We start from the raw sequence: 25,254 nt of genomic DNA on the forward strand, positions 1-25,254 counted from the left end.
TTTGATTGTTTTATTTAATTTATTCTGACTATATTCACTCCATACGCAAAGTAAGTACAAATAAATGTGTATAGTGTATGAACACATTTAATTGGAACGTAGTCCCATTAATGTATTAAAGTATTAGTCCCCTTAATGTAATGACCCAATAGTATGTTTTCGATTCATCACGTGAAATCTTGTTTGCCACTTTCGGAGAGAAAGTCGAAATGCAGTTATTTGTTCGTTACTTGAATTATTTATTGTAAACCTCGTGAGATTAAATTGGAACCAACGGATTCAGAGAACACTACTAGATTTTAGTGTGGAATGAAAGACAAATCATATTGAGGAAGAAGGAACTACAATAACAGCAGTACGGCACCACAAATCTCGAGGACAGTGACAGGGCAAGGTCGTAGGGTAGCGAGGGCTCGGCCAGGCACTGATCAATATGACATCCACCATCACGATACTGACGTTGACCTATTACTGCCACTATACTGTCTCAGTAGGCCCTGTACAACCCCCGTCAGTGTACAGGACAGTGACGGTGACAGGGCAAGGTCGTGGGGTAGCGAGGGCTCGGCCAGGCACTGATCAATATGACATCCACCATCACGATACTGGCGTTGACCTATTACTGCCACTACTGTCTCAGTAGGCCCTGTACAACCCCCGTCAATGTACAGGACAGTGACGGTGACAGGGCAAGGTCGTAGGGTAGCGAGGGCTCGGCCAGGCACTGATCAATATGACATCCACCATCACGATACTGACGTTGACCTATTACTGCCACTATACTGTCTCAGTAGGCCCTGTACAACCCCGTCAATGTACAGGACAGTGACGGTGACAGGGCAAGGTCGTGGGGTAGCGAGGGCTCGGCCAGGCACTGATCAATATGACATCCACCATCACGATACTGGCGTTGACCTATTACTGCCACTACTGTCTCAGTAGGCCCTGTACAACCCCCGTCAGTGTACAGGACAGTGACGGTGACAGGGCAAGGTCGTGGGGTAGCGAGGGCTCGGCCAGGCACTGATCAATATGACATCCACCATCACGATACTGACGTTGACCTATTACTGCCACTATACTGTCTCAGTAGGTCCTGTACAACCCCCGTCAGTGTACAGGACAGTGACGGTGACAGGGCAAGGTCGTGGGGTAGCGAGGGCTCGGCCAGGCACTGATCAATATGACATCCACCATCACGATACTGGCGTTGACCTATTACTGCCACTACTGTCTCAGTAGGCCCTGTACAACCCCCGTCAGTGTACAGGACAGTGACGGTGACAGGGCAAGGTCGTAGGGTAGCGAGGGCTCGGCCAGGCACTGATCAATATGACATCCACCATCACGATACTGACGTTGACCTATTACTGCCACTATACTGTCTCAGTAGGCCCTGTACAACCCCCGTCAGTGTACAGGACAGTGACGGTGACAGGGCAAGGTCGTGGGGTAGCGAGGGCTCGGCCAGGCACTGATCAATATGACATCCACCATCACGATACTGGCGTTGACCTATTACTGCCACTACTGTCTCAGTAGGCCCTGTACAACCCCCGTCAGTGTACAGGACAGTGACGGTGACAGGGCAAGGTCGTGGGGTAGCGAGGGCTCGGCCAGGCACTGATCAATATGACATCCACCATCACGATACTGGCGTTGACCTATTACTGCCACTACTGTCTCAGTAGGCCCTGTACAACCCCCGTCAGTGTACAGGACAGTGACGGTGACAGGGCAAGGTCGTGGGGTAGCGAGGGCTCGGCCAGGCACTGATCAATATGACATCCACCATCACGATACTGGCGTTGACCTATTACTGCCACTACTGTCTCAGTAGGCCCTGTACAACCCCCGTCAGTGTACAGGACAGTGACGGTGACAGGGCAAGGTCGTGGGGTAGCGAGGGCTCGGCCAGGCACTGATCAATATGACATCCACCATCACGATACTGACGTTGACCTATTACTGCCACTACTGTCTCAGTAGGCCCTGTACAACCCCCGTCAGTGTACAGGACAGTGACGGTGACAGGGCAAGGTCGTGGGGTAGCGAGGGCTCGGCCAGGCACTGATCAATATGACATCCACCATCACGATACTGACGTTGACCTATTACTGCCACTATACTGTCTCAGTAGGCCCTGGACAACCCCGTCAATGTACAGGACAGTGACGGTGACAGGGCAAGGTCGTGGGGTAGTGAGGGCTCGGCCAGGCACTGATCAATATGACATCCACCATCACGATACTGACGTTGACCTATTACTGCCACTATACTGTCTCAGTAGGCCCTGTACAACCCCCGTCAGTGTACATGACAGTGACGGTGACAGGGCAAGGTCGTGGGGTAGTGAGGGCTCGGCCAGGCACTGATCAATATGACATCCACCATCACGATACTGACGTTGACCTATTACTGCCACTATACTGTCTCAGTAGGCCCTGTACAACCCCCGTCAGTGTACATGACAGTGACGGTGACAGGGCAAGGTCGTGGGGTAGTGAGGGCTCGGCCAGGCACTGATCAATATGACATCCACCATCACGATACTGACGTTGACCTATTACTGCCACTATACTGTCTCAGTAGGCCCTGTACAACCCCCGTCAGTGTACATGACAGTGACGGTGACAGGGCAAGGTCGTGGGGTAGTGAGGGCTCGGCCAGGCACTGATCAATATGACATCCACCATCACGATACTGACGTTGACCTATTACTGCCACTACTGTCTCAGTAGGTCCTGTACAACCCCGTCAGTGTACAAGACAGTGACAGTGACAGGGCAAGGTCGTGGGGTAGCGAGGGCTCGGCCAGGCACTGATCAATATGACATCCACCATCACGGTACTGACGTTGACCTATTACTGCCACTGTACTGTCTCAGTAGGCCCTGTACAACCCCGTCAATGTACAGGACAGTGACGGTGACAGGGCAAGGTCGTGGGGTAGCGAGGGCTCGGCCAGGCACTGATCAATATGACATCCACCATCACGGTACTGACGTTGACCTATTACTGCCACTACTGTCTCAGTAGGCCCTGTACAACCCCGTCAATGTACAGGACAGTGACGGTGACAGGGCAAGGTCGTGGGGTAGCGAGGGCTCGGCCAGGCACTGATCAATATGACATCCACCATCACGATACTGACGTTGACCTATTACTGCCACTACTGTCTCAGTAGGCCCTGTACAACCCCGTCAGTGTACAGGACAGTGACAGTGACAGGGCAAGGTCGTGGGGTAGCGAGGGCTCGGCCAGGCACTGATCAATATGACATCCACCATCACGATACTGACGTTGACCTATTACTGCCACTACTGTCTCAGTAGGTCCTGTACAACCCCGTCAGTGTACAAGACAGTGACAGTGACAGGGCAAGGTCGTGGGGTAGCGAGGGCTCGGCCAGGCACTGATCAATATGACATCCACCATCACGATACTGACGTTGACCTATTACTGCCACTACTGTCTCAGTAGGTCCTGTACAACCCCGTCAGTGTACAAGACAGTGACAGTGACAGGGCAAGGTCGTGGGGTAGCGAGGGCTCGGCCAGGCACTGATCAATATGACATCCACCATCACGGTACTGACGTTGACCTATTACTGCCACTACTGTCTCAGTAGGTCCTGTACAACCCCGTCAGTGTACAAGACAGTGACAGTGACAGGGCAAGGTCGTGGGGTAGCGAGGGCTCGGCCAGGCACTGATCAATATGACATCCACCATCACGGTACTGACGTTGACCTATTACTGCCACTACTGTCTCAGTAGGTCCTGTACAACCCAGTCAGTGTACAGGACAGTGACAGTGACAGGGCAAGGTCGTGGGGTAGCGAGGGCTCGGCCAGGCACTGATCAATATGACATCCACCATCACGATACTGACGTTGACCTATTACTGCCACTACTGTCTCAGTAGGTCCTGTACAACCCAGTCAGTGTACAGGACAGTGACAGTGACAGGGCAAGGTCGTGGGGTAGCGAGGGCTCGGCCAGGCACTGATCAATATGACATCCACCATCACGGTACTGACGTTGACCTATTACTGCCACTACTGTCTCAGTAGGTCCTGTACAACCCAGTCAGTGTACAGGACAGTGACAGTGACAGGGCAAGGTCGTGGGGTAGCGAGGGCTCGGCCAGGCACTGATCAATATGACATCCACCATCACGGTACTGACGTTGACCTATTACTGCCACTACTGTCTCAGTAGGTCCTGTACAACCCAGTCAGTGTACAGGACAGTGACAGTGACAGGGCAAGGTCGTGGGGTAGCGAGGGCTCGGCCAGGCACTGATCAATATGACATCCACCATCACGATACTGACGTTGACCTATTACTGCCACTACTGTCTCAGTAGGTCCTGTACAACCCCGTCAGTGTACAGGACAGTGACAGTGACAGGGCAAGGTCGTGGGGTAGCGAGGGCTCGGCCAGGCACTGATCAATATGACATCCACCATCACGGTACTGACGTTGACCTATTACTGCCACTACTGTCTCAGTAGGTCCTGTACAACCCCGTCAGTGTACAAGACAGTGACAGTGACAGGGCAAGGTCGTGGGGTAGCGAGGGCTCGGCCAGGCACTGATCAATATGACATCCACCATCACGGTACTGACGTTGACCTATTACTGCCACTACTGTCTCAGTAGGTCCTGTACAACCCCGTCAGTGTACAAGACAGTGACAGTGACAGGGCAAGGTCGTGGGGTAGCGAGGGCTCGGCCAGGCACTGATCAATATGACATCCACCATCACGGTACTGACGTTGACCTATTACTGCCACTACTGTCTCAGTAGGTCCTGTACAACCCAGTCAGTGTACAGGACAGTGACAGTGACAGGGCAAGGTCGTGGGGTAGCGAGGGCTCGGCCAGGCACTGATCAATATGACATCCACCATCACGATACTGACGTTGACCTATTACTGCCACTACTGTCTCAGTAGGCCCTGTACAACCCCCGTCAGTGTACAGGACAGTGACGGTGACAGGGCAAGGTCGTGGGGTAGCGAGGGCTCGGCCAGGCACTGATCAATATGACATCCACCATCACGATACTGACGTTGACCTATTACTGCCACTACTGTCTCAGTAGGTCCTGTACAACCCCGTCAGTGTACAGGACAGTGACGGTGACAGGGCAAGGTCGTGGGGTAGCGAGGGCTCGGCCAGGCACTGATCAATATGACATCCACCATCACGATACTGACGTTGACCTATTACTGCCACTACTGTCTCAGTAGGTCCTGTACAACCCCGTCAGTGTACAAGACAGTGACAGTGACAGGGCAAGGTCGTGGGGTAGCGAGGGCTCGGCCAGGCACTGATCAATATGACATCCACCATCACGGTACTGACGTTGACCTATTACTGCCACTACTGTCTCAGTCAGTAGGACCTGTACAACCCCGTCAATGTGCTGATGCAAAATTATTACCTAATTAGTTGCCGATTTGGTGGGAAAATATATCCTGATCGTGTAATGTGACGTAATCATTAATTCTAGTCAGAGAGTTATTCCATATGAGTCCAGTATCAACACTGTAAAATTTGGATTTAGAACGGAAGTCCGGTTCATTGGTAAACTGTTTCTAGCAGCAAGGGGAAAACAAGAGGTCATTAACGTGATAGATATGTGGGTAAGGTTGTTTGGTTGCTAGTGACTCCAAGGGAAGCTGATTTTGAGAAGCCTTGCCTAACTAACCTAATTTTTCGTCATTTCATCTATATTTACTTAACTTATCCTAACATGGGGTTGTTACAGGAGTACAGAGGTTGTGACTTTAGCGGAAGATGATTTTGGGAAACGAACCCAACCTAGACCCTAACCTAATCTTACTATTCCTAGCCTAACCTATATTTACCTAACTGTGAATATGAGCTTGGAGCTCCCCTACGAAATTGTCTTCTCCCCTTTGTGAGCCTACCGACCTTGAGAGAATTCAATTGTAATACGTATCCTCCATAGTAAAAACAAAAACTAATTGTTGTCCCTGTATATCGCCTGTTTCCCGTAAAACTGATACGGGTCTCCCCCATTTCGCAATTGCTGAGCCCAATGTCAATGTAAACTTCAACGAGGCATGCTAGTTAAGGAGTCGTTAACCCGTTAACCTCTGAGTCAGAATGTTGTTTGTCAGAGTTTCAGACGCTGCGGCTTGTGATATGCTCAATTTGTTGTGGATTGAGTCTTAATGCTGCTCAAGTGCGCTTAGCTAGAATCCATTACACTCAGACTAAGTAGTACAACGTTAAAAGCTTTTAAACTGTCGAACGCAAAGAATTATATACCACTACACTCTAACCGAACAATTGAGACGCATCTTAGTGGAATTTTTAAATGTGGGGAAAATAATTTAATGTTTCTGCGCTTAGAAAAAAAGGTCATGGAATAGGTATTGAGTAATCCTTAATTATATCTCGTATATTATTGGTAGGTTATAACATTGACTATATAACCACAACCAGATGTGGTTATATAGTCAATGGTTATAACATCTCGTTGTGGTAACTAGTGAAAAAATATTTCACTGTAATAATTTGTTGATAATATGCTGTGCTGTATGGCACGATCTGGATATTGTAAGGAAGCGTAATAGAAGAGTTTAGTAATCCCTGAAAAATTTAAAATAGAGATGGTATCATATCATGCAGAATAGTCATGTATCATGCAGTAGTCTCTAATTCCTAACCTAACCTGAAATTAGGCTCTGAGATTTTCAAATGAACATAGAAGTTGCCCAATGCGTGCTCGATGATTAGTAGGCCTAAACAAAATAACAAAAGTTGTCGAATTCGTGCCCGCCGTTGGAACAGTACTTGAATTCGTGCTCACCAATCTCTATCTAAGTCATCTGACTATTCAAGTTCAAAAGTTCAATCATAAAATAGTTGGGGCCTCGCGTCCCTAATCGTTGGTCCCTAGTACCAATTGTTAGGTCAAAGTCAATAGTTCAAGGTCAGCCTCGCCTACTGGTTGGGATGTCCGTAAACAAATAAATCTAAACCCGTTCTGTAAAACCAATTTAATCATTCATAATTTAATCATCAATTTGTGCAAGTGCGTGGTGTTATGATTTTAGTAGTATGTCAGTCTCACTATCGCTATCGTTGTAATAGAACAGGTAAAAGGACAACAGCTGTTCATTTTCGCGCCAATTTCAAGGTTGTTAACCGTCAGCCTCAAGGTTACGCACCTTATGTTTATGAGCCAACATTGTTTTTCCCGCGCTTTGTTGTTGTCGAGGCTCCAAGAGAAATGAGAAATGGTATTAATTTTAGTTTTGTTAGCTTGGTCTTTTTCTACTCTTATACTGGGCGTCCCGTAATTCAAAACAGTTAAGGTATATATAGGTGGGTAAAATGAAACAAAAACCAAGAAAAAACATTAACATTAAAACTCTTTGTAAGCTAGATATCCACAATTTTGGATTTAAATATGACATTTACAGTTTTATAGAATCAAAATCTATTTGAGAACAGATAATTCAAATTTTGTGGCCATTTTAATTTTTTTTTTTTAACTTAAATTACAAAAGTTTTTCTAATTTTATGGAAAACTGTAAAGAACACTTCTATTTCTTATTCCAATTTTCTTATCAAACGACATCGTGTTCAAAAAGATTAAAAATACAATTTTTTTTTGTCATACAGGCTTTTAAAACTATATATCAAATTTCATAAAGATATCTTTAGTAGTCTTTCCAGATATAAATGTAAAACACAAAAAAATTGCATGGCTAACAAATCATTTTCGGGAAAAATTTTACATTTCATTTTCGTTTTATTTTGAACCAACCATTAAATCTACTCCTAATTATTTTGTACTTTAATACTTACAGAAGGAATGGGACTACCTTTTAGTGAATCCAAATCAATAGACACTTTATGAAAAACACGTTTATTCTTATATTTACATGCATGTTTAAAAGTAAAGTACTTTCATTCCCCCCCCCCCCCCCCAATAAAGGAGACTTTTCACATTCTCACACTTAATCTTAAGTTAGAGTGTCGTTCTACACTGAACAATTGCCAATATTATGAAAATCGTAATATAGGCTTTGTGTAAATTAGTTGCAATCAGGTCTTCTTTTAGTCTATTTTTCAAATTCATCCAAAATAAAATGTTGCCATCATAGATGAAAAATGAGTAATTTTATAAACAAATATAACTGTACTGTTAATTAATCCTGCTAACAAACAATGTCAGCGACATGGTTTATCAGGCTTCATATCGAGTTATTGTGTACATTCATGACAATACTGTAGAGCCAATTGTTTTGTGAAATAAGAGCAAACAAGCTTTGTACAACAGAATATTAGGAATACAGTCAATACTATTGTAAAATAGGAAGTTTAATTTTTAGACTCTACCACATACCTAGCTAAAGCGGATAGTGAGGTTGAAAAGTTACAATGTATGTTTTTTCAACACGTGTTTGGCATTTCTTATATCTTCCTGATATGGACAGCCCTCTGCACCCAGTTTAACTTGATGTATACTAGAAGTATGGTTTAATGACCATGTATAGTTTATGTATTCTAATAGTGTGATGTTTTGATAGGTATTCCTGGACCACCGCAACAGAGAAGAGATTCTGATGCTGGTAGGTGAGAAGACCAACGGTGCCACTCCGCTGGTCATGGCCTGCCGCAACGGACACTACGAGGTGGTCGAGTACCTGGTGGAACACTGCAACGCAGACATCGAGCAAGTCGGATCAGGTGTGTACTGTAAACCATTTTGTAGAACTCAAAAAACAAACAATTTAGTATACTGAAGCATTGTTGTATGCCTAAACGGTTAAGGAAAAAATCCCAAAAAAGTGTAAATGTAAAATTACCGTGTTATTCTTATGGAGAATAAATAAACTGTTGTAGCTTGCTTGTCTATGGACATATTTTAATGAAATTTTTAAATTTTGTTTACTTTTTACTAAGCTATAAATATTTCAATTAAAAAAAACCGTATCATTCCCTGTAGCAGCAAATTTAAGTACTCAATAAATAAATTACATTTAAATAGGAAATAAATCTGATAATTTTAAGGGAATAATTTAGTAGAATTCCAGCCAGGTAGATGGAAATTCGCTTAGTCTGCAGGTTTGCTGCGGCAGGGTATTTCTAGATGTAATCTACTGCCTTATATCAGTTTTAATTTTGTTAAATATAGGGCAATCATGACATTATATTAACAGCACTTCTGTCTTTTACTTAAACCATTGACTAAGGATTTATAGTCAATGCTTAAACCCTCTAACCCTTCTTTTGTTCTTGTCTTTCTTTTTTCATATTTTCTGTCAATTTTTGGTACATACATACATTATCTATTCCAATCCGGTTCCCCATATGTAAACCATAATCCATCTTCTTTATTTGTTTCCCTCCACCTTGGCTTGGTGCAACCTAGGACCATTCTTTTGGGACTCTTAGAGGGCTTGGCGCAATTAAGGAACTCTTTGGCGCAATTACTGGACGACCGATCATCAGGCTTAAAATTAATGGTTGCGACTATCATAGAACAATTTGATCCTAGTCTGGAACAAAGCTATCATCTCATCCTTCAGACTTCTCATATAACAGTCAGTGTTGTACTAATCTAATGCACATGCTTGCAGTGGTTTTTGACGGGGAGACGATAGAAGGAGCACCACCACTGTGGTGTGCCGCGGCCGCCGGACACTTGCCTATTGTCAAGTTCCTGGTGAAGCGTGGCGCTTGTGTTAACTCCACCACTAGAACCAACTCCACACCACTCCGTGCCGCCTGCTTCGACGGCCACTTCGACATTGTCAAGTTTCTCATTGAGGAAGGGGCAGGTGAGAGAATTAACAGTTTAATAGTTAACCCAAGACTTGATTTTGTTGTATAAATCAATGAAAGCAAATCTATCATGAACTTAAAGCCATTGTTGTCTTTTCATGTAGTAATGCACATTGTCTTTTCCCTTGTTTTAAAAAGCGCTTTTGGCAATAATTTTTATCTTCCAACTTGAGTGGTTTCCAATTTTCCATTGAATTTACCAATATTTTAACCAAGCATGACTGAAAAGTCAACTTGTTCTTAATTAAACCCTGTTATGTCTCATCAGTTATCATTGCATTAGAAACTAAAAGGAAAATACAATTTTAGACGATATCACACTCTCTGTGAGTAGCTCATGTAAATATTTTCTTTAATCTGATTACTACTTCAGTATCCGAAAGTCAATGGTGTTACCCGAGTTGCCGGAAGACTGCCCCCCAGACAAAATACCCCCTCCTAGCAGGTTCCTACGTCATGTTGATGTCAGAGATTGGGAGGGGGGGGGAAATTTTCCAGTCAGGGACACTCAAGTTTCGTTGTCAAACTATTCTGTAATGCATAGCATCACATTTTGCTAGGGGGATAGTATTCCAGTCGCTGACACAGCTCCCATATTGGTATTGGTTAGTTGGCAGATTTCGTGACTTACTATTTCACCTTAGGGGGAGGGGTAGTATTCCGCATCTGTGTGTTACCCGACTGACGAAGTCAAATGTTGTAGATATCGAGGTGTCCAACAGACACGGCCACACGTGTCTGATGATCGCCTGCTACAAAGGCCACTACCGGATCGCACAGTACCTGTTAACTCTGGGAGCCAATGTGAACCGCAAGAGTGTCAAAGGCAACACAGCTCTACACGATTGTGCAGAGAGTGGTTCCCTCGACATCCTCAAGCTGGTTATAAAACAAGGCGCCAAGATGGACGTTGACTCCTATGGTAGGTTTTGTCAATTACGGAATATCCTAGGTACAAATTTAGGGTAAGTTGCATACATTTGAGGAATCGGTTTTTAACAGTTTTTATCCAAAACATCAAATATATGAACCAATTATTTGCTATTGTTTTTAAATTTTCATTATGTAAAAAGTTTTCTTAGATTGGTATAGAATCCAGCTAGCTTATCTAATAAAATTAAGAGTTTAGGAGCTTAAAACATAACACTGATACTTTGTGCTAATATAGGGCTTGTTCAGAGAGTAGAACACATTAGTGTTGACAAATATAGCCACCACATAAAAAAAATATTGACACTGATATTGTAACAAATATACACACACACTCACACAAAAGATTTTTCTGCACATACACTACAACTTCACTAAAATCTTCATGAAGTCTTGCTAGGAGGGATGGTTGGGGTTGTTATCTTAGATTGAAGTTACAAGGATTTCTGTAGTGGTGTAGTTGACTATTTTTATATGTGGCAGGCATGACCCCTCTCCTAGCCGCCAGTGTGACTGGACACAACCACATAGTGGAGTATCTGATACAACAGGAGTGCCTGGTGTCTAGGGCGGAGCGCATAGAGGCCCTGGAGCTACTAGGGGCCACCTATGTGGACAAGAAGAGGGATATGATAGGAGCTCTGGAACTTTGGAAGCGAGCCATGGCCTTGAGGTCAGTCCACAACGTTAGCTTAGTCAAACGTTGCTATGTTGCATTTTAATAGTTTTCTAGAGCAGATATGAACGTCCGTTAAGGGGAGCACGCTGTGAGTTAGGCCACAATGCTAATTATATGGGGTAACAAGCTTCTATATCGGTACCAATATCTCAAAAAATATATGAGATATTGATCTGAAATTTTTTTTGATGCTCCTATACATATAAAACAGTATAACCATGCAAAATAATTAATTTATGGCAAATAGTTAGAAAGATATATTATAAAAAAAATTTTATATACATTTTTTTATTATTTTTTTATGAAAATAAAAATATTTATACCATTTATAATGAAGATAATATTACATAGTTGCATCATTCTACTCAACAATCTAGCAGAAACAACTAGTGAAAATTTCAAGTCTCTACTCATGACGGTTTCCATAGAAACGGTACCTAAACACTAAAAAACAGAAGTTTCGGGAAATTGAACTTAAACACGAACACGAATAGGCCTACACTGTCACTAGTGCACTAGAAAACCTCCTGGCAAGAATTCAACACAGAGACTGTCTTCTAGTTTCCTTTTTGTTAACCTTCTTCTTATTCTTTGCTTTTTATTTTCTTCCTGCACTTCTCTGTCAGCTTTTTTTATTCTGATTTGGTCGATTTTTGTAAGCCTAAACTATATATAATAGTAAACTTTCCTGGTTTGATTCCTACCCGTTCCAAAACATTTGCCTTAGCAATTTATTTCCTCTAAACTTGTGTTTCCCAAACTTTCTAATCATAGGCATTTTGATGAAAAACTAGGCCTAATTTACGTGAAAGTAACGACAAAACTCTAAACTAAACACCAAATGAATAAAATCCCAACAACAACAACAATCAACAATCACTGGGATAGACGACAGATGTAATTTGATGTAAACATTAGGTAAACAAACAAAGTAGAAGGCCAGCAGATAATCTGTAAATATTCAGTGCTACCAACAGCACAAATGAAATACTCCTTAGTGTTTACTAGTTATCCTATATACTAAATTTACTTAGATAGTTAGATGGTTACTATTTGTGTGAAAACAATGAGCATCTCAGGAGAGCACGCTAGTAGGCCTAGCGCCAAACATGTGTAAACATTATTTAATTATTTTATTTAGCTGAAAATATACAAGTTATGTATATAGTGTTATATATTTTCTTAAAGAGCATAAAACGGGCAATAAGTTTAAAGCATTTTCAAAAAATCAATTTTTTTTACCCATCTCACGGCATGCTCCCCTTAAGGTATTCAATAAGCTTAACATTTGTAGATAATTAGAACATTATTTCAATCTGAAATACGGAGTGGTAGTCGTATAATGTTCATGGTCACTAGCTTGCTTGGTTGAGATGGGAGCTCGAAGGAGGGCTTAACAAGTAAGATAGCCACATTAAGTTTGAACTATCAAATAAGCAAAACATTTTTTATATGAAATTTCCAACAAATTAACAAACATTTGCTGATGACTTTTTAGAATATTTTTATTCAATTCCTAATAATGATGGCAAATACTAAGCATATCGAAGTACAGTATTTTATTTGCTACAACTTATGATTGTTTCGTCAACTATTGTTCGTTATGCAGGTTCGAAGAGGGTCAGATCCCCATAGTGAAGCCTGTACAACCCATCACCATAGAAGCATACGAGCACACGAGGGAGGTCCGGACCCCGGAAGACCTGGAAGACCTACTGGCAGACCCGGATGAGATGAGGATGCAGGCGCTGCTTATCCGGGAGAGGATATTGGGTAAGGGACCATCACTGATTTTGGATTAGTGAAAACACATACAAATAGTTAATGATAGTACTTTGTATCTCATCTGTTTTGTTTTATAATTACAAGACAAATTGTAAGTTAATTCAACATTTAGTTATGATATTATTTACTTTCCCCTCCAGAATTGCTATGACTTTCTTAGATAAGAAATTGTGTATTTTAGTACGCTTCCGTTATGTCACTGTAGTATCTCTATGATCAGAGGAGATGTAATTGGCAGTTATAGTCCTCGCCACCCTAAGTTGAGGCAGCCCAAGGCCGCACAGCGTATACCTAGTGCGGCCTTGGGCTGCCTCAACTGAGGGTGGCGAGTACTATAAACAGTAATTAGGTGGCATTTTTTGTTAGCAGGACTTTTATATTCCCCTTTACATTGTAGGCTAACTGTTTCACAAGTCACTTCAGGCTGGACCTAGACAGTCATACAAAGGTCACAACACTTACGATTGGTTGGATTTAAACCCAAGATATCGGGACAGAAGCCATGTGCTCTATCTTGAAATCAGCTTGCTCCTCCAACCAGCAAAACTATAATAATTTATATACTCGATACATCAACAATGTACATGGTGTGTCACAGGCCCCGCACACCCTGACACCAGCTACTACATCCGTTACAGAGGAGCCGTGTACGCTGATGCTGGCAAGTTTGTACGTTGTGTCGCGCTGTGGTCGTACGCTCTAGAGATGCAGCAGACCATGCTCGAGCCCCTCAACCCCATGACACAATCCTCCCTCTTCTCCTTCACCGAACTCTTCTCCTTCATGATGGATAAGGAAGGTAACATCAATTGTAAGGATCATTTTTGTTTGCCTTTTTCTATAGGCTTAATTTCGGTGGTGGGTTTTTGTTAAGTAAATAACCGGGATAGGTAGGATTTCTTCAGTCTCTTTGTAATGTGTGGCTGAAAAAAAGTATTATGATGTGTTGAGAATATGAATATGTTCAAGAATAAAGTATTCTGATTCTCATTCAGATTCTGAAATCGCAGATATTAGAGGTTTGTGGTTTTTGGTCGTTGCAATTTACGACACTTAAATGTTTACAGTACAATTCCGAATAGTATTGATAAAAGATAAATGGTACTTCAGTATTAAACGGAGGCCACATTTTGTCAGCGCGCTGCGGCGGTTATGTTAGGTTGGGTTATCGTAAATATTATGTGTGTAGGACTTTCCTCGCTTCGTTATGAATCGAACGATACTTTCTATTATGATAACCCAACCTAACATAACCGCCGCAGCGCGCTGACAAAATGTGGCCTCCGTTTAATACTGAAGTACCAGATAAATTTTTCTGTAATGAAATGTTAAAACATTCTGATCCAAGCAAACCGTTTTCAGAATATATTTCAAGTTTCAGAGTACTTAAAAGTTGAAAATCCCCTTTGACGGAAACAATAAAATATTAACTTGTTTAACTGACGTAGCCCAATCTCAATAAGTGGTTAAAGTAATTTTTCATCCAACTTTAAAAATTTGAAAACTTTGTGATTCAATTATTGTTTGCTAGTTTTAACAATTAACATACATAGGATTGAGCAAACTAAAATCCAATTGAAATATCCTGCATGTTTAAAATATTATGTGGTTTTTTTCTGTTCAACATCCTGTGTGTGTTTTATAGTCTAAATATTTTAATCTAATATTTACATTGTGCTAATTCTTTGTAATAAAGAAGCTGAGGAGCAAGTTAGAATTGTAAATGTTTCAACCTTGAATTAAATATAGCTGCAGTCTTGACTATTCTGATTTCAATTAGTCATTACCAGGATGTTTGAAGGTCTGAGACCATATCTGGAACCTCTGGCACATTACAGTTGCATGTAACCTTCAAGGAATTACATTGTCACTTGTCTAGATTACATTTACATCTGTTGGAATTCTTGACCTATTACTATGTATGATCAAAGATAATTTTTTCCTTGTGTAAGTTTTGAAATTAAACTACTTCAAAAGTATAAAAATATATCAAATTAAATTAATATAAAAATTTGATATATTTGTGTGTTTATCTGCATTACAAAAGTATATTAAAGTAGTTTTTGGAGTGCTTGACAACCTAGCTATGCTTGGACCTTTTGAGGCCAGAATTTCAGCTCTGTGTTCTTTAGTGTACTATAATAAAGATTTCCTTTTGACTGCTCCCCTCCAGCATGATGGAAAAATTGGTATTTGCTTCAAAAGTGGATTTTTAGGTGTAGCCTATTTGTGTGCAAACCTCCATCTCATTACTGCTACTTACAAATTAAAATACCATTCCTAGTCTATTTTGAGACCCTCTATGAATAAAAACTAACACTGTAGCGATAAAATAAATATGAATGAATGCAGAGACATTGATTTGTTGGCTGGGTTGCAGGTAGCAGAGCTAACTCGCGAGGGCGCCGCGTGCCGTCAGTAGCGTTCGCAGACATTGTGAGTGTGTTGGAGCGTGCGGTGGCGGAGGTGCGGGCAGGTGCTGAGGTGCTGCAGGTGTGTCAAGACAGAGACCCGGCACATCTACACAGAGTGTTGGTCATAGCTCTACACCTGGGCTGTCTGCTGGCACGTATACTGCACACGCTCACCGACAAGCAGAGACACCTGGCACATCAGGTGAGTCACTCACACGTTTGCTGCATCACATCAAAATTTGCTCACATAGCTTGTGCTTGTTGTTCTTTAGAGGTTTACATCACACAAATATCTTGTAACTTACTTCATATCATACTGGAGAAAAGGAAAGGAAACTCCCTTATCTCACTCATAATAGTCTCGCTTCCTCTTAAGCCGGGTTTTCCTAGGCGCAGAAGTGGAGAGCAGAGAGAGGAACGCGGAGAGAGGAAATAGACTGGAGAGAGGACTCCACTTTTCTTAGGTAGTTTAGTTAGTTTCTTTAGTTACTGTTTTCCTAGAAACAGAGCGGAACACCATGTTAATCTCATTTCCGCTCTCCGTTTCCGTGTCTAGGAAAACCCAGCTTTACGGAAATCTTGGCTCTTGAGACCAGTTTAGTAGGGAAGTGGGAACGGCATTCCCATTCTGTGTTATCCAAAAATCATATATATTGAATTATATATATTACTGCAGTTTATACATGGGCTGTTGTTTGTACAGACGCTGTACTCGCTGGTATCCCTGGGCGTGAGAGGTAGACTAGGACAGACTGTGCTACACCTGGCGTGTTCCTCCATATCTACACTGGTCGGCCGCTACCAGGCGTGTCGCTTCCCCTCGCCCGAGCTGGTGGAGATGTTGGTGGAGGTAGGGGCGGACGTCAACGCTAGAGACGATCTCGGTAACACCCCACTACACCTGGCAGCCGCCAACGACCCCCTCGTCCCCTCTGTGGCCAAAGTAAGACTGCTCATTCAACATTTATTTTATATTTTTATGACTGCTTACCGTTATCACCATTTTTATAACAGTTTGCAAGCAAAAACTTAAATATAGATTTAAAATTCTTTCCAATTGTGTGGAGCCATGTCCTGCCTCCTCGTATCCCTTAACAACTCTACCCAGCTTTGACTGCTTCTCTTCTCTCATTTACGCTCTGTACACTTGAAAGCGTAGCATTGTTTGGCTCAACACAAGCTTTTTTGGTGAAGACCCATTAGAGCGAGCATTGAAAAAGTTCCTTGTGGAACATATGATAACAGCACACCTTGATTTTTAGGACTGTACACTATTCAAGCATGTGCTTTTGATTAGGTGATTTCGAGCATATCATCGTCAAAGAAAAAAGTTTAAACACTGAATTTTTTACTGAAGAATTCAAGACCGTAGGGACATTTAGGGCATGGAGAGTACCACATATTAGAATAGGAATACAGTATTGAATAAAGCAACTGGGATTCATAGGTAATTGAAGAAACTTGTGTTCATATTTACTTAGGTTTGGTTTGAGTTATACAAAATATCCGTTACATGATATTGAATATACCAAGGATTTTTTGTGTTTGTTCTGCATATCTACAGTACAAAACACAAACACATACACACAACTTCCATGGCTGTACTAGGACAAAATGCTAAAAAAAATACTGCAACGTGAGATGCAATTCTGTCACGTGTACTTCAAAGTATGATTTTTAGTTTACATAGCTTTAACGGGCGATTTATCTGTATAATCATTACCTCATTCTTTTCTTCCTTGTTCTAAACCCCCCTCTCTCACTGTTAAGATACTTTACATTACAATCTCAACTCAAAGTTACATACAAATAAGGTTAGGGACATAACGTACCAACTGTCACTTGCTCTGTTCTGTGCAGGCGTTATTGAGCCATGGAGCACACCTAGACGCTCGTGATGGCCAAGGTCGTACGTTAGCAGATATACTCCATCTCAGCGGCAAACCCCTGCATCTCCTGGTCAACCCCCTCCACTACACCAAGCTCAGCTGTCTGGCCGCCAGAGTCGTCAGAGACAACGACATCCATTTCCAATCACATGTTCCAATGACTCTGCACGCCTTCGTCATGCAGCATTAATCTCCACTCAACCTCTACCACCCGAATTAAAGACTCAGCTCACGATACGCTTTACGGATCCTTCGTATAGTATTGCGGTTTTGTGCAGTATTATATTTTTATTTAGAGGGAAATCTAGTCCTTATTTATTGAAGGAAAGGCTGCAGAACTTGTTGTCAGGGTTGTGCGAGAGCTCGATCATCGTTCATTGAGAATGTTAATTTTAGGTAAATTTATTGTTTATTGTGATAAATCAACTTGTACAGATGTAATGTAATTTGCAATAAAATGATTTAAATTATATGTGAATTTTACTAAATCCATTTTCTTATTGCTATTGCTATATTATTTTCAGAAAGAGCTGTATTTAAAATTGGCTTGTGATAGATGATTAAATAACATTTACAGTTTGACAAGCAGTCTTAAGTCACTTGTGATATCTACCTACGGGTTTACCCAATGATTAATGCTACTCTATAGATTGATCATTTTTATAGATCAGCTGAAAACATTTTAAAGTTATGTCCACTGTTCAGTAACATGCTAGACTAACTATAGATAGTCCGTTTGGCTATGATACCCAGCGGTAGGGACCTTCTCGGAACTCAACTCACCCTCTCGACCCGCTCGTCAGGCTGGCCGGAGACAAACAATGATTCACCCACTGGCACAGTCCCACAGGATCTGTAACTTTTTTTGTTTAAGTTAAAATAAATTATTCTTTATAAATTTGAGCTCTACATGAAATTCCAAAAATATGAGCCTAAACACGATGTGGATACTTAATATCTACAATCTGACAGAATTGCAATTACTCTGTATCGTCACCAGCTTTGTCAAACTTTCTGATTGTAGATATTAATTAAGTATCCACATCGTGTTTGGACTCATTATTTTTGGAATTTAATGTACAACTCAAAATAAGAATTTATTTTAACTTAAAAAAAAGTTACACATCTGTAGGACTGTCTGTAGACTGTAGGACAGTCTGTGGGACTGTGACAGTAGGTACTGTAGTTAAACCTTTTATCAACGGCCAGCTGGCGAGCGGGACTGAAGGGTGTAGAGTTTTGAGAAGGTTTCTAATCAGCTGGGTATCATAGCCAAACGGACGGACTATCACACAAGTAGACTTCTCATCCCATTAAATTTGAAGTGTGACCTCTATGTGTGGTTTGTGTTAGTGACATTGAGCGCTAGTGTCAACAAAATTTATTTTCTCCTAATCTAGGGTTAGTTTGATGATTCATGCTTTACTGTTTAGTTATAAAACCAGAGTATAAGCTATTGTTTATTAATTTTAACTAGTGTCCCTGTTGCTCGAATTCGAGCAATTGCTAAGTAAATATTTGTAGCAAACTGTTGTAATACTATATTAGCAAACTTATTGACTGTTTAGGATTAACCTATGCTCTTCTTCTCACTTTTGATTTCTGACAACAGCTGGAGTTTCATAACAATTTTTGTTTCCAATGTTAAACTTATGGAGAAATACGAAACTTTAAAGGACTCCAGGGCCTCACTCTCTCATTATTTCCCTAAAAAGAAAGTTTCCTGCACAACTTCACGCTACGCTCTTTCCAATGACACCAAAAACATGACAATCGGTTCAGTAGTTTCGGAGGAGTAATAGTCACAAAAATCCTGCTTGCGTATTAAATAAGTACCGTAGAATGGGGTGAATAGAAACAACAGGGTGAATAGAAACAAAACTTCAATGAATGATTCACATTTTTATAACTTTGTTATACATTGACTTTATAGAAGGGAATTATTTTCCCCCATTATAACCATATCCTATCTACCTGGGAAAAATTATTTCAGCATATTGGTATCACTGCTTCGGATGTTGGATGATGCGAAACAAAATTTGAAAATTTTGGCGAAAAACATTCTCTTCAAAACTTTCTCTCTAAGTATGAACCTATTACATGTATTTACGTTAATAACCATTTTTTATATTGTCTTAGGGATCTTAAAACCAAGTGGGTTAATAGATTAGCCTTAAAATAAACTATATTTTTTTACTTTATTTTTAATTTAGGTTATGTCATGATTTTGCAAAACCAGGGTGAATAGAAACACTTTTTTTTGGAACCAGTGGTGCAAATAATTAACAAAGGTTGACCTGAAAACCCCCCAAAAAAAAAAAATACCAGATATGAAGATGATTCCACATCAGTCACACTTCTCACTGGAAGAAAGTGACAAAGACGAACAATTTGATGAAGAAGAACCAGCATACCTAGCTCAAGACATCAGTGAGCCTTCAAAGTTGTCCCTTCATGATCATGTAATTGTCAAAGTAATGGGGAAAAACAAAACTTGCTATCGTTTATATGTTGCAAAAGTTATTGAATTTGACGAGGAAGGATAAATAGGAAGATTCATCAAGAAAATTGCGCAAACCAAAAAGTTCTGAGAGACAGATTAAGAGGCCCTCTTCAAAGTCGATGACGTAGTACGTCGGCTTCCAACTCCCAAGCCGTGTACAACTTGTAGATTTAAGGGAGTGTTGTATTTTGAGGAAGATTTGTCTGATTTTACTCTTCATTTAGTTTGTTTCTATGTAAGATTTTGTTACTCTGATTTCACCCATTGTCATTTATGTTCTCCGATTTGTTTGGATAAGGGTTTATGAAAACGATGTTTTTATACTTTGTACTTATAAATAAATGTGTTAATTAACTTAAAATATTTTAATTTACAACAACCTAAGCTAACAAGCATTAATTTCATGTTCCTATTGCCCCTGGTAAGTGGGGAAAAGCAACAATCATCAATTTAACACAGTGTTTCTATTCACCCCAAAGTGCGGGGTGAATAGAAACAGCTATATTTTATTTTTTTTCTGCTTAATGATTAAAAAGAAAAAAAAAATTGATAACTGGTTTGAGTAGAGGAGTCCAAGACCAAAAATATGAGCTAGTTTTGAAAATTTAAAAATTAAAAATATTGTTTTTACAGAAGCTTAAAAGTCAAAAAGTGTTTCTATTCACCCCATTTTACGGTACTAGTGTACATGTTGCTCGAATTCGAGCAAAATTACAAAGTATTACAGGAGTTATTTCAGATTGAATAACAGTCATATTTACAATTAGTTTAAAAGAGTCAACTCAAATATTACCGTTGTGTAACTCAGACCATGTTTATCTTCGTTATTGTTGATAAACCTAAAGCATTCCGGACGGTTCTCTCCTTCTCAAAATGCCTCGCTGTACAGGCAACACAGGTCATTAATAGAGGGCCAATTGAGAACGAAAAGTCGTTTTGGGGTAGTGTTAGGGCGCATTTGTAACCAAATAGTTGAAGTTGTCCAGGTTCAGGTTCAGACTGTAATGAGTTAAGCCTATTACGCGCCACTGTTCTGTAGCTGCGGTCGTTATCACGATTGCGCCTCCTGTCTATGTTTCGTTGTCGTTGCGTCGGAGACATTTAAAAGAAATAAACAACAAATAATAAACAAATGATAGCTACACAAAACAACGATAAATGCACAAACGTTACAATCATCCTAACACAATCCATCATAGCGACACAAAACAACGATAAATACACAAATTTAAGATACAACCATACTAACACGATCCGTCTTGGGGGTTATGTTTACACAAACTCAAATAGTAAATAAATGTACTCAATGTGTTTCATTGAATTGAAAAGTAAATAACAGCAATAAAATTATACAGCTGATCAAAATGTAAACAATTATGTTCTTCATAAGGATAACATGGGAACTTTCAAAGCCACTGGGGCAGAGCCCAAGGGACTTTTTCAAAAATGTAAGGTCAGTTTGCAAATCTACGCGACGTGCTCTTTCCAATGAGACGTCAATGGATAAAATCGGTTAGGAAATGGCGGAGGAGTTCAACCGACAAACTTTCGTGTAGCGTATTAATTATATAGATAGATTAGATTGTTTTATTTGGGTAAACTAGTTGTGGAATATTCGAAATAGCAAAAAACAAATTGTAAAGAAAAACATGCCTCTACTGGCACCGGACGGAATTGACATTAAAATTGTCTTTAGATGATGCATAAGGACTACTGAAGACAAATCTATGAATGTGTTAAATCTATAGCATCAAGGACGTTTTCATAGATCAACTTCAATTTTTTATTTAAACCACAATGATCAAGTACAGCCAGATCCAGTTAGGAACCATTTAAGAATGGTTTTGACTTTTCATAAAATTAAAATCGCTACCTTCAGGGTGAGCGTTCTAATGACTCATCCTAGATTTAACAATGCCGCAATGTTTTTAAAGCTAGGATGAAGTTGGTAAATTAGTCAGACCTCTGCTTTGAGCAAAATGAATCATTAATTTTGGTTGAATCTGGTGTGTTTTGTGATGAGCAATTTTGAGTAATTTTTCACCAACTAAGGTGAAGAACGCTTTATTCACTTTTTCATTAAATACCACCAAGGACTTTTGGGTAATGAAGTAGAAATCAAGACTCCAATAGTACGGTATAAGTTACAGTATTGAGTATTGTACTCTATTTTAAAATAAGAATACCAGCCCAACTAATAATATTACGTTGCAAAGCTTGGTAAATGTATTAAGAAGTAAATAAATTAAAAAATAAGATTGGAAATATTTTATGGATGAGAAACAATATATTGGTAGGCTACTGTATGCCAGACATTTTGTCAATATAATTTTATAGTTTGGTGAAAAGTAAATACTTTTGTCTACTTTGCTTAAATATTTTGTAGGACACTTACTAAGATAAATATCAAATATTGTCCATCTGATATTACACTATCTGTAAATTTTAAATCAAATTTTCAAGCAAGCGATGTTACACTACAGCCTCGTAGAAGAGAATATATGCCTCCGCCTTGTCTGCTTGGTTGGTGTTGATAGGTGAGACGGAACGATCATTGAAGCGATGCCAGCGTCCAGAGTAGGGATGTTTGCAACAGGCTGTGTAGTGTCCAAACTGACATGTCCCGTAGTGGTTGATCAACCCATACAAGTTGTAGCTTATGCTCCGAAACTGGGTGTCAGCAGAGTATTCACCCAGATCGAGTCCAACCAGGGGATAATCTATGTGTTGGTCTATTTTGCGAGTGATTCCGTTCCCAGAAAACCGTTTCAGGTGGATAACAAGAATACTGGGGAACTTCTGAATCGAGATTCTTTTGACACATATTTGCTTCATTTTGCATTTTTCACATAGAGGTTTTTCCAGACCATCAAGCGTTTCTTCTTTGGTAAAAAGGTTCAAGCAGTGATTGAGGTGGAGATTTTGAATGCGGTGGCTGCTATCGATCGGAATGGATAATGAGAGATCCCAGAATGGTTCATAAACAGTTGAGGAGAATCCACACTGAGTACACTTTAAAACTGACTTTAGAAGCCCTCCGAATATATTGACCACCTTGCTGTTGTCTGTCTTCAGATATGTTTGCCAAGATTCGGTAGCACTGAAGGATGTGGTGCTGTGGTTGCTATCCTTATCTGAATCATGAACAGATTTTGCTCTGTTCAACTCTTGATGAAGACCTTCTAACAGATATTTAAGGAACTCCTGAGCGTCATGCTGGCTGTACCCACTAAAACGAGGAGCGTACAGTTCAACCGCATGCTTCAAATGTACAGGGTTCACTGAACTTTTGCGATCATTCCAAATATTCTGAATCAGCTCCGCAAAACATTCTATCACAAGACTTTTGGTTGGATTTCTTATTTCACCCAAATACTCATTGCTTAAAATATACTCTAGTAGAGGTCTAGTATTACTGAGACATTGAATCACTGAGTTCAGGAAACAGGTGTTGCCGATGTTTGGTAACCCTGTCAAGCCTCTGTCCGTGATGGGAGTGTTTCTGGCCTGAAATTTGGAATTAGTGGTGCTCATGGGAAACTCTGGTATACAATAAATTTGATTTACTTCCATAGTATTAATTTGGACATAAATAAACAAACACAGGTGTTACATTTTACTCTGAAGTAACTTCATGCAATCATTTAAGTACAGGATTTGATGTAAAAAAGTAAATATAAAATAGTGCATGTTTAGCTTATTATTATTAATTACTATAGATGTTATATATTTGACTGTTATAATACCACAACTTCTGTATCCAATAGTCAATGGTTATACCCACTTGGGTGGTATTTTTGTATTAATAGTCAATGGTGGCATATACTGATTGTAAAAGTGAACAGAAGCATTCAAACCTAACCAAACAATATTTATGAAAGTTACAAATTAATTTTTTTTGTAAAACCAGAGAGTGGATTTACTTTAAATTAAAAAAAAGATAAGAAAGGGGGTTTGTCCCATTGTCATTCTTAGAACCCTGGTTGGAATGATCTATTAACTAAGCTGCTATTTACTCTTTTTACCCTTTTTAGTTTTCAATCGCTTCACTATAACATACCGAATATTTCTGCAAGAAAGGATTTTCGAGTGTAGTTGCTTTTTTATTCTTAATATTTAGAAAAGTAAATTGGTCCTGGATCCAGGTCTTACCATCTAAAGTAATGGCTTATTCCCTTGGGGAATTCGCCAAAAGATTTTTGAATTTCTATATTTTACAATTGACTTTTTTTTCAAAATTAGATGTTACTTCCTTTTTGGAGTACACTTATATTAGCCTACTTATCTCTATGTTCATTATTACATAATTTACTTGCCAAGAGTACAATCAATTCCTTATCAATAATTAATTTGGAATGAATTTCTACTTCTCATTTGTTGGATGATTTACATTGCCAAGCTCCAATAGTATGCCATACAGTTAACACCTATTTCACCGATAGTGTACTTATTACCATTTATTACTGTACGTTCGGGGTGGTTCGGGTTGCACTTGCAATTGCACATTTTTGTCAACATTCGCGGTCGCTGTCAGAATCTGACCTAAACATTCGGGCGAATGAATCAATGAAATACTCGTACTGGTAGCTTTTGAATAGGTCTGCAGCTAGTAGCATTATTTAACCTATCCTCCAAAAAGCTTGATTACATATTCAAAAGAAAGTTAAGAAAGTTGAAGGGAAGGACAGTAACAAATATCGCCCAACTCCAACAAAAAACTATTGCAACTGAATGTCAATAGTAGCGAACAATCGTTTCGGTTGACAGGGGCGATATGTTTTCGGTAGATCGTACCATAGATCTCCATGTTTTGACATGTTATCGTACAACGCACATTTTTTTGGGGGAATAGTATCTCGGAGTGGCGGAATGTGAACTGAGCTGAGCTAACTGAAACCATTGACTTTATATTGAAACTCTGTACTCCTGAATCTGAAATACTGAACAAAAACAGTATCCGTACAAAAAACAATATGTCATAGCATAAGCATAGTTAAACCATAGATGAAGTAATATAATTATATTACTTCATCTTCATCTATATGGCTAAACCCATCGTGGATACTTCATCTTTGGGCCTATGGCTAAACTCTTGAACCATCAGGACAAAGAAAAGGAGAAAGCGCACGAAGACAAACTGCTGTAGTGAAGTGGAGTCACTAGTCAGTGGATGTGGGTTGGATTATTGGATTGTGGAAGAAAGAAAGAAGATGAC

At 40.2% G+C, this 25,254-nt stretch overlaps 2 protein-coding genes across 5 annotated transcripts in view; one reads left to right on the forward strand and one right to left on the reverse strand.

The window, feature by feature from the left end:
- The window catches only part of LOC129004069 (protein fem-1 homolog CG6966), a 61,158-nt gene extending 43,150 nt beyond the window's left edge, over positions 1 to 18,008 (forward strand). For 2 of the 4 annotated variants that reach the window (XM_054432455.1, XM_054432452.1), the window contains exons 2-10: positions 8,582 to 8,741; positions 9,635 to 9,835; positions 10,543 to 10,761; positions 11,253 to 11,442; positions 13,058 to 13,221; positions 13,832 to 14,044; positions 15,614 to 15,849; positions 16,351 to 16,590; positions 17,508 to 18,008. In XM_054432455.1, the coding sequence (XP_054288430.1) occupies positions 8,582 to 8,741; positions 9,635 to 9,835; positions 10,543 to 10,761; positions 11,253 to 11,442; positions 13,058 to 13,221; positions 13,832 to 14,044; positions 15,614 to 15,849; positions 16,351 to 16,590; positions 17,508 to 17,726 (1,842 nt within the window). In that variant the 3' untranslated portion in view covers positions 17,727 to 18,008. The remainder of the gene's footprint in view (positions 1 to 8,581; positions 8,742 to 9,634; positions 9,836 to 10,542; positions 10,762 to 11,252; positions 11,443 to 13,057; positions 13,222 to 13,831; positions 14,045 to 15,613; positions 15,850 to 16,350; positions 16,591 to 17,507) is intronic. The other 2 variants (XM_054432456.1, XM_054432454.1) reach the window with 1 other exon arrangement.
- Positions 18,009 to 22,318: 4,310 nt separating this feature from the next.
- LOC129003880 (ubiquitin carboxyl-terminal hydrolase 2) lies at positions 22,319 to 23,629 on the reverse strand. The gene has a single exon (XM_054432210.1). The coding sequence runs from the start codon at positions 23,610 to 23,612 to the stop codon at positions 22,512 to 22,514; it is 1,101 nt and encodes a 366-aa protein (XP_054288185.1). The 5' UTR covers positions 23,613 to 23,629; the 3' UTR covers positions 22,319 to 22,511.
- Positions 23,630 to 25,254: the final 1,625 nt, after the last annotated feature.

The sequence above is a fragment of the Macrosteles quadrilineatus genome, unplaced genomic scaffold (genome assembly GCF_028750875.1).
Source record: "Macrosteles quadrilineatus isolate MER2022 unplaced genomic scaffold, UCM_ALF_1.0 Scaffold_9__3_contigs__length_116548681, whole genome shotgun sequence".
Classification (NCBI taxonomy): domain Eukaryota; kingdom Metazoa; phylum Arthropoda; class Insecta; order Hemiptera; family Cicadellidae; genus Macrosteles; species Macrosteles quadrilineatus.

Bases quoted from the DNA above. Each gene is read 5' to 3' on its own strand.
- LOC129003880 (XM_054432210.1), bottom strand. From the start codon at position 23,612: ATGGAAGTAAATCAAATTTATTGTATACCAGAGTTTCCCATGAGCACC.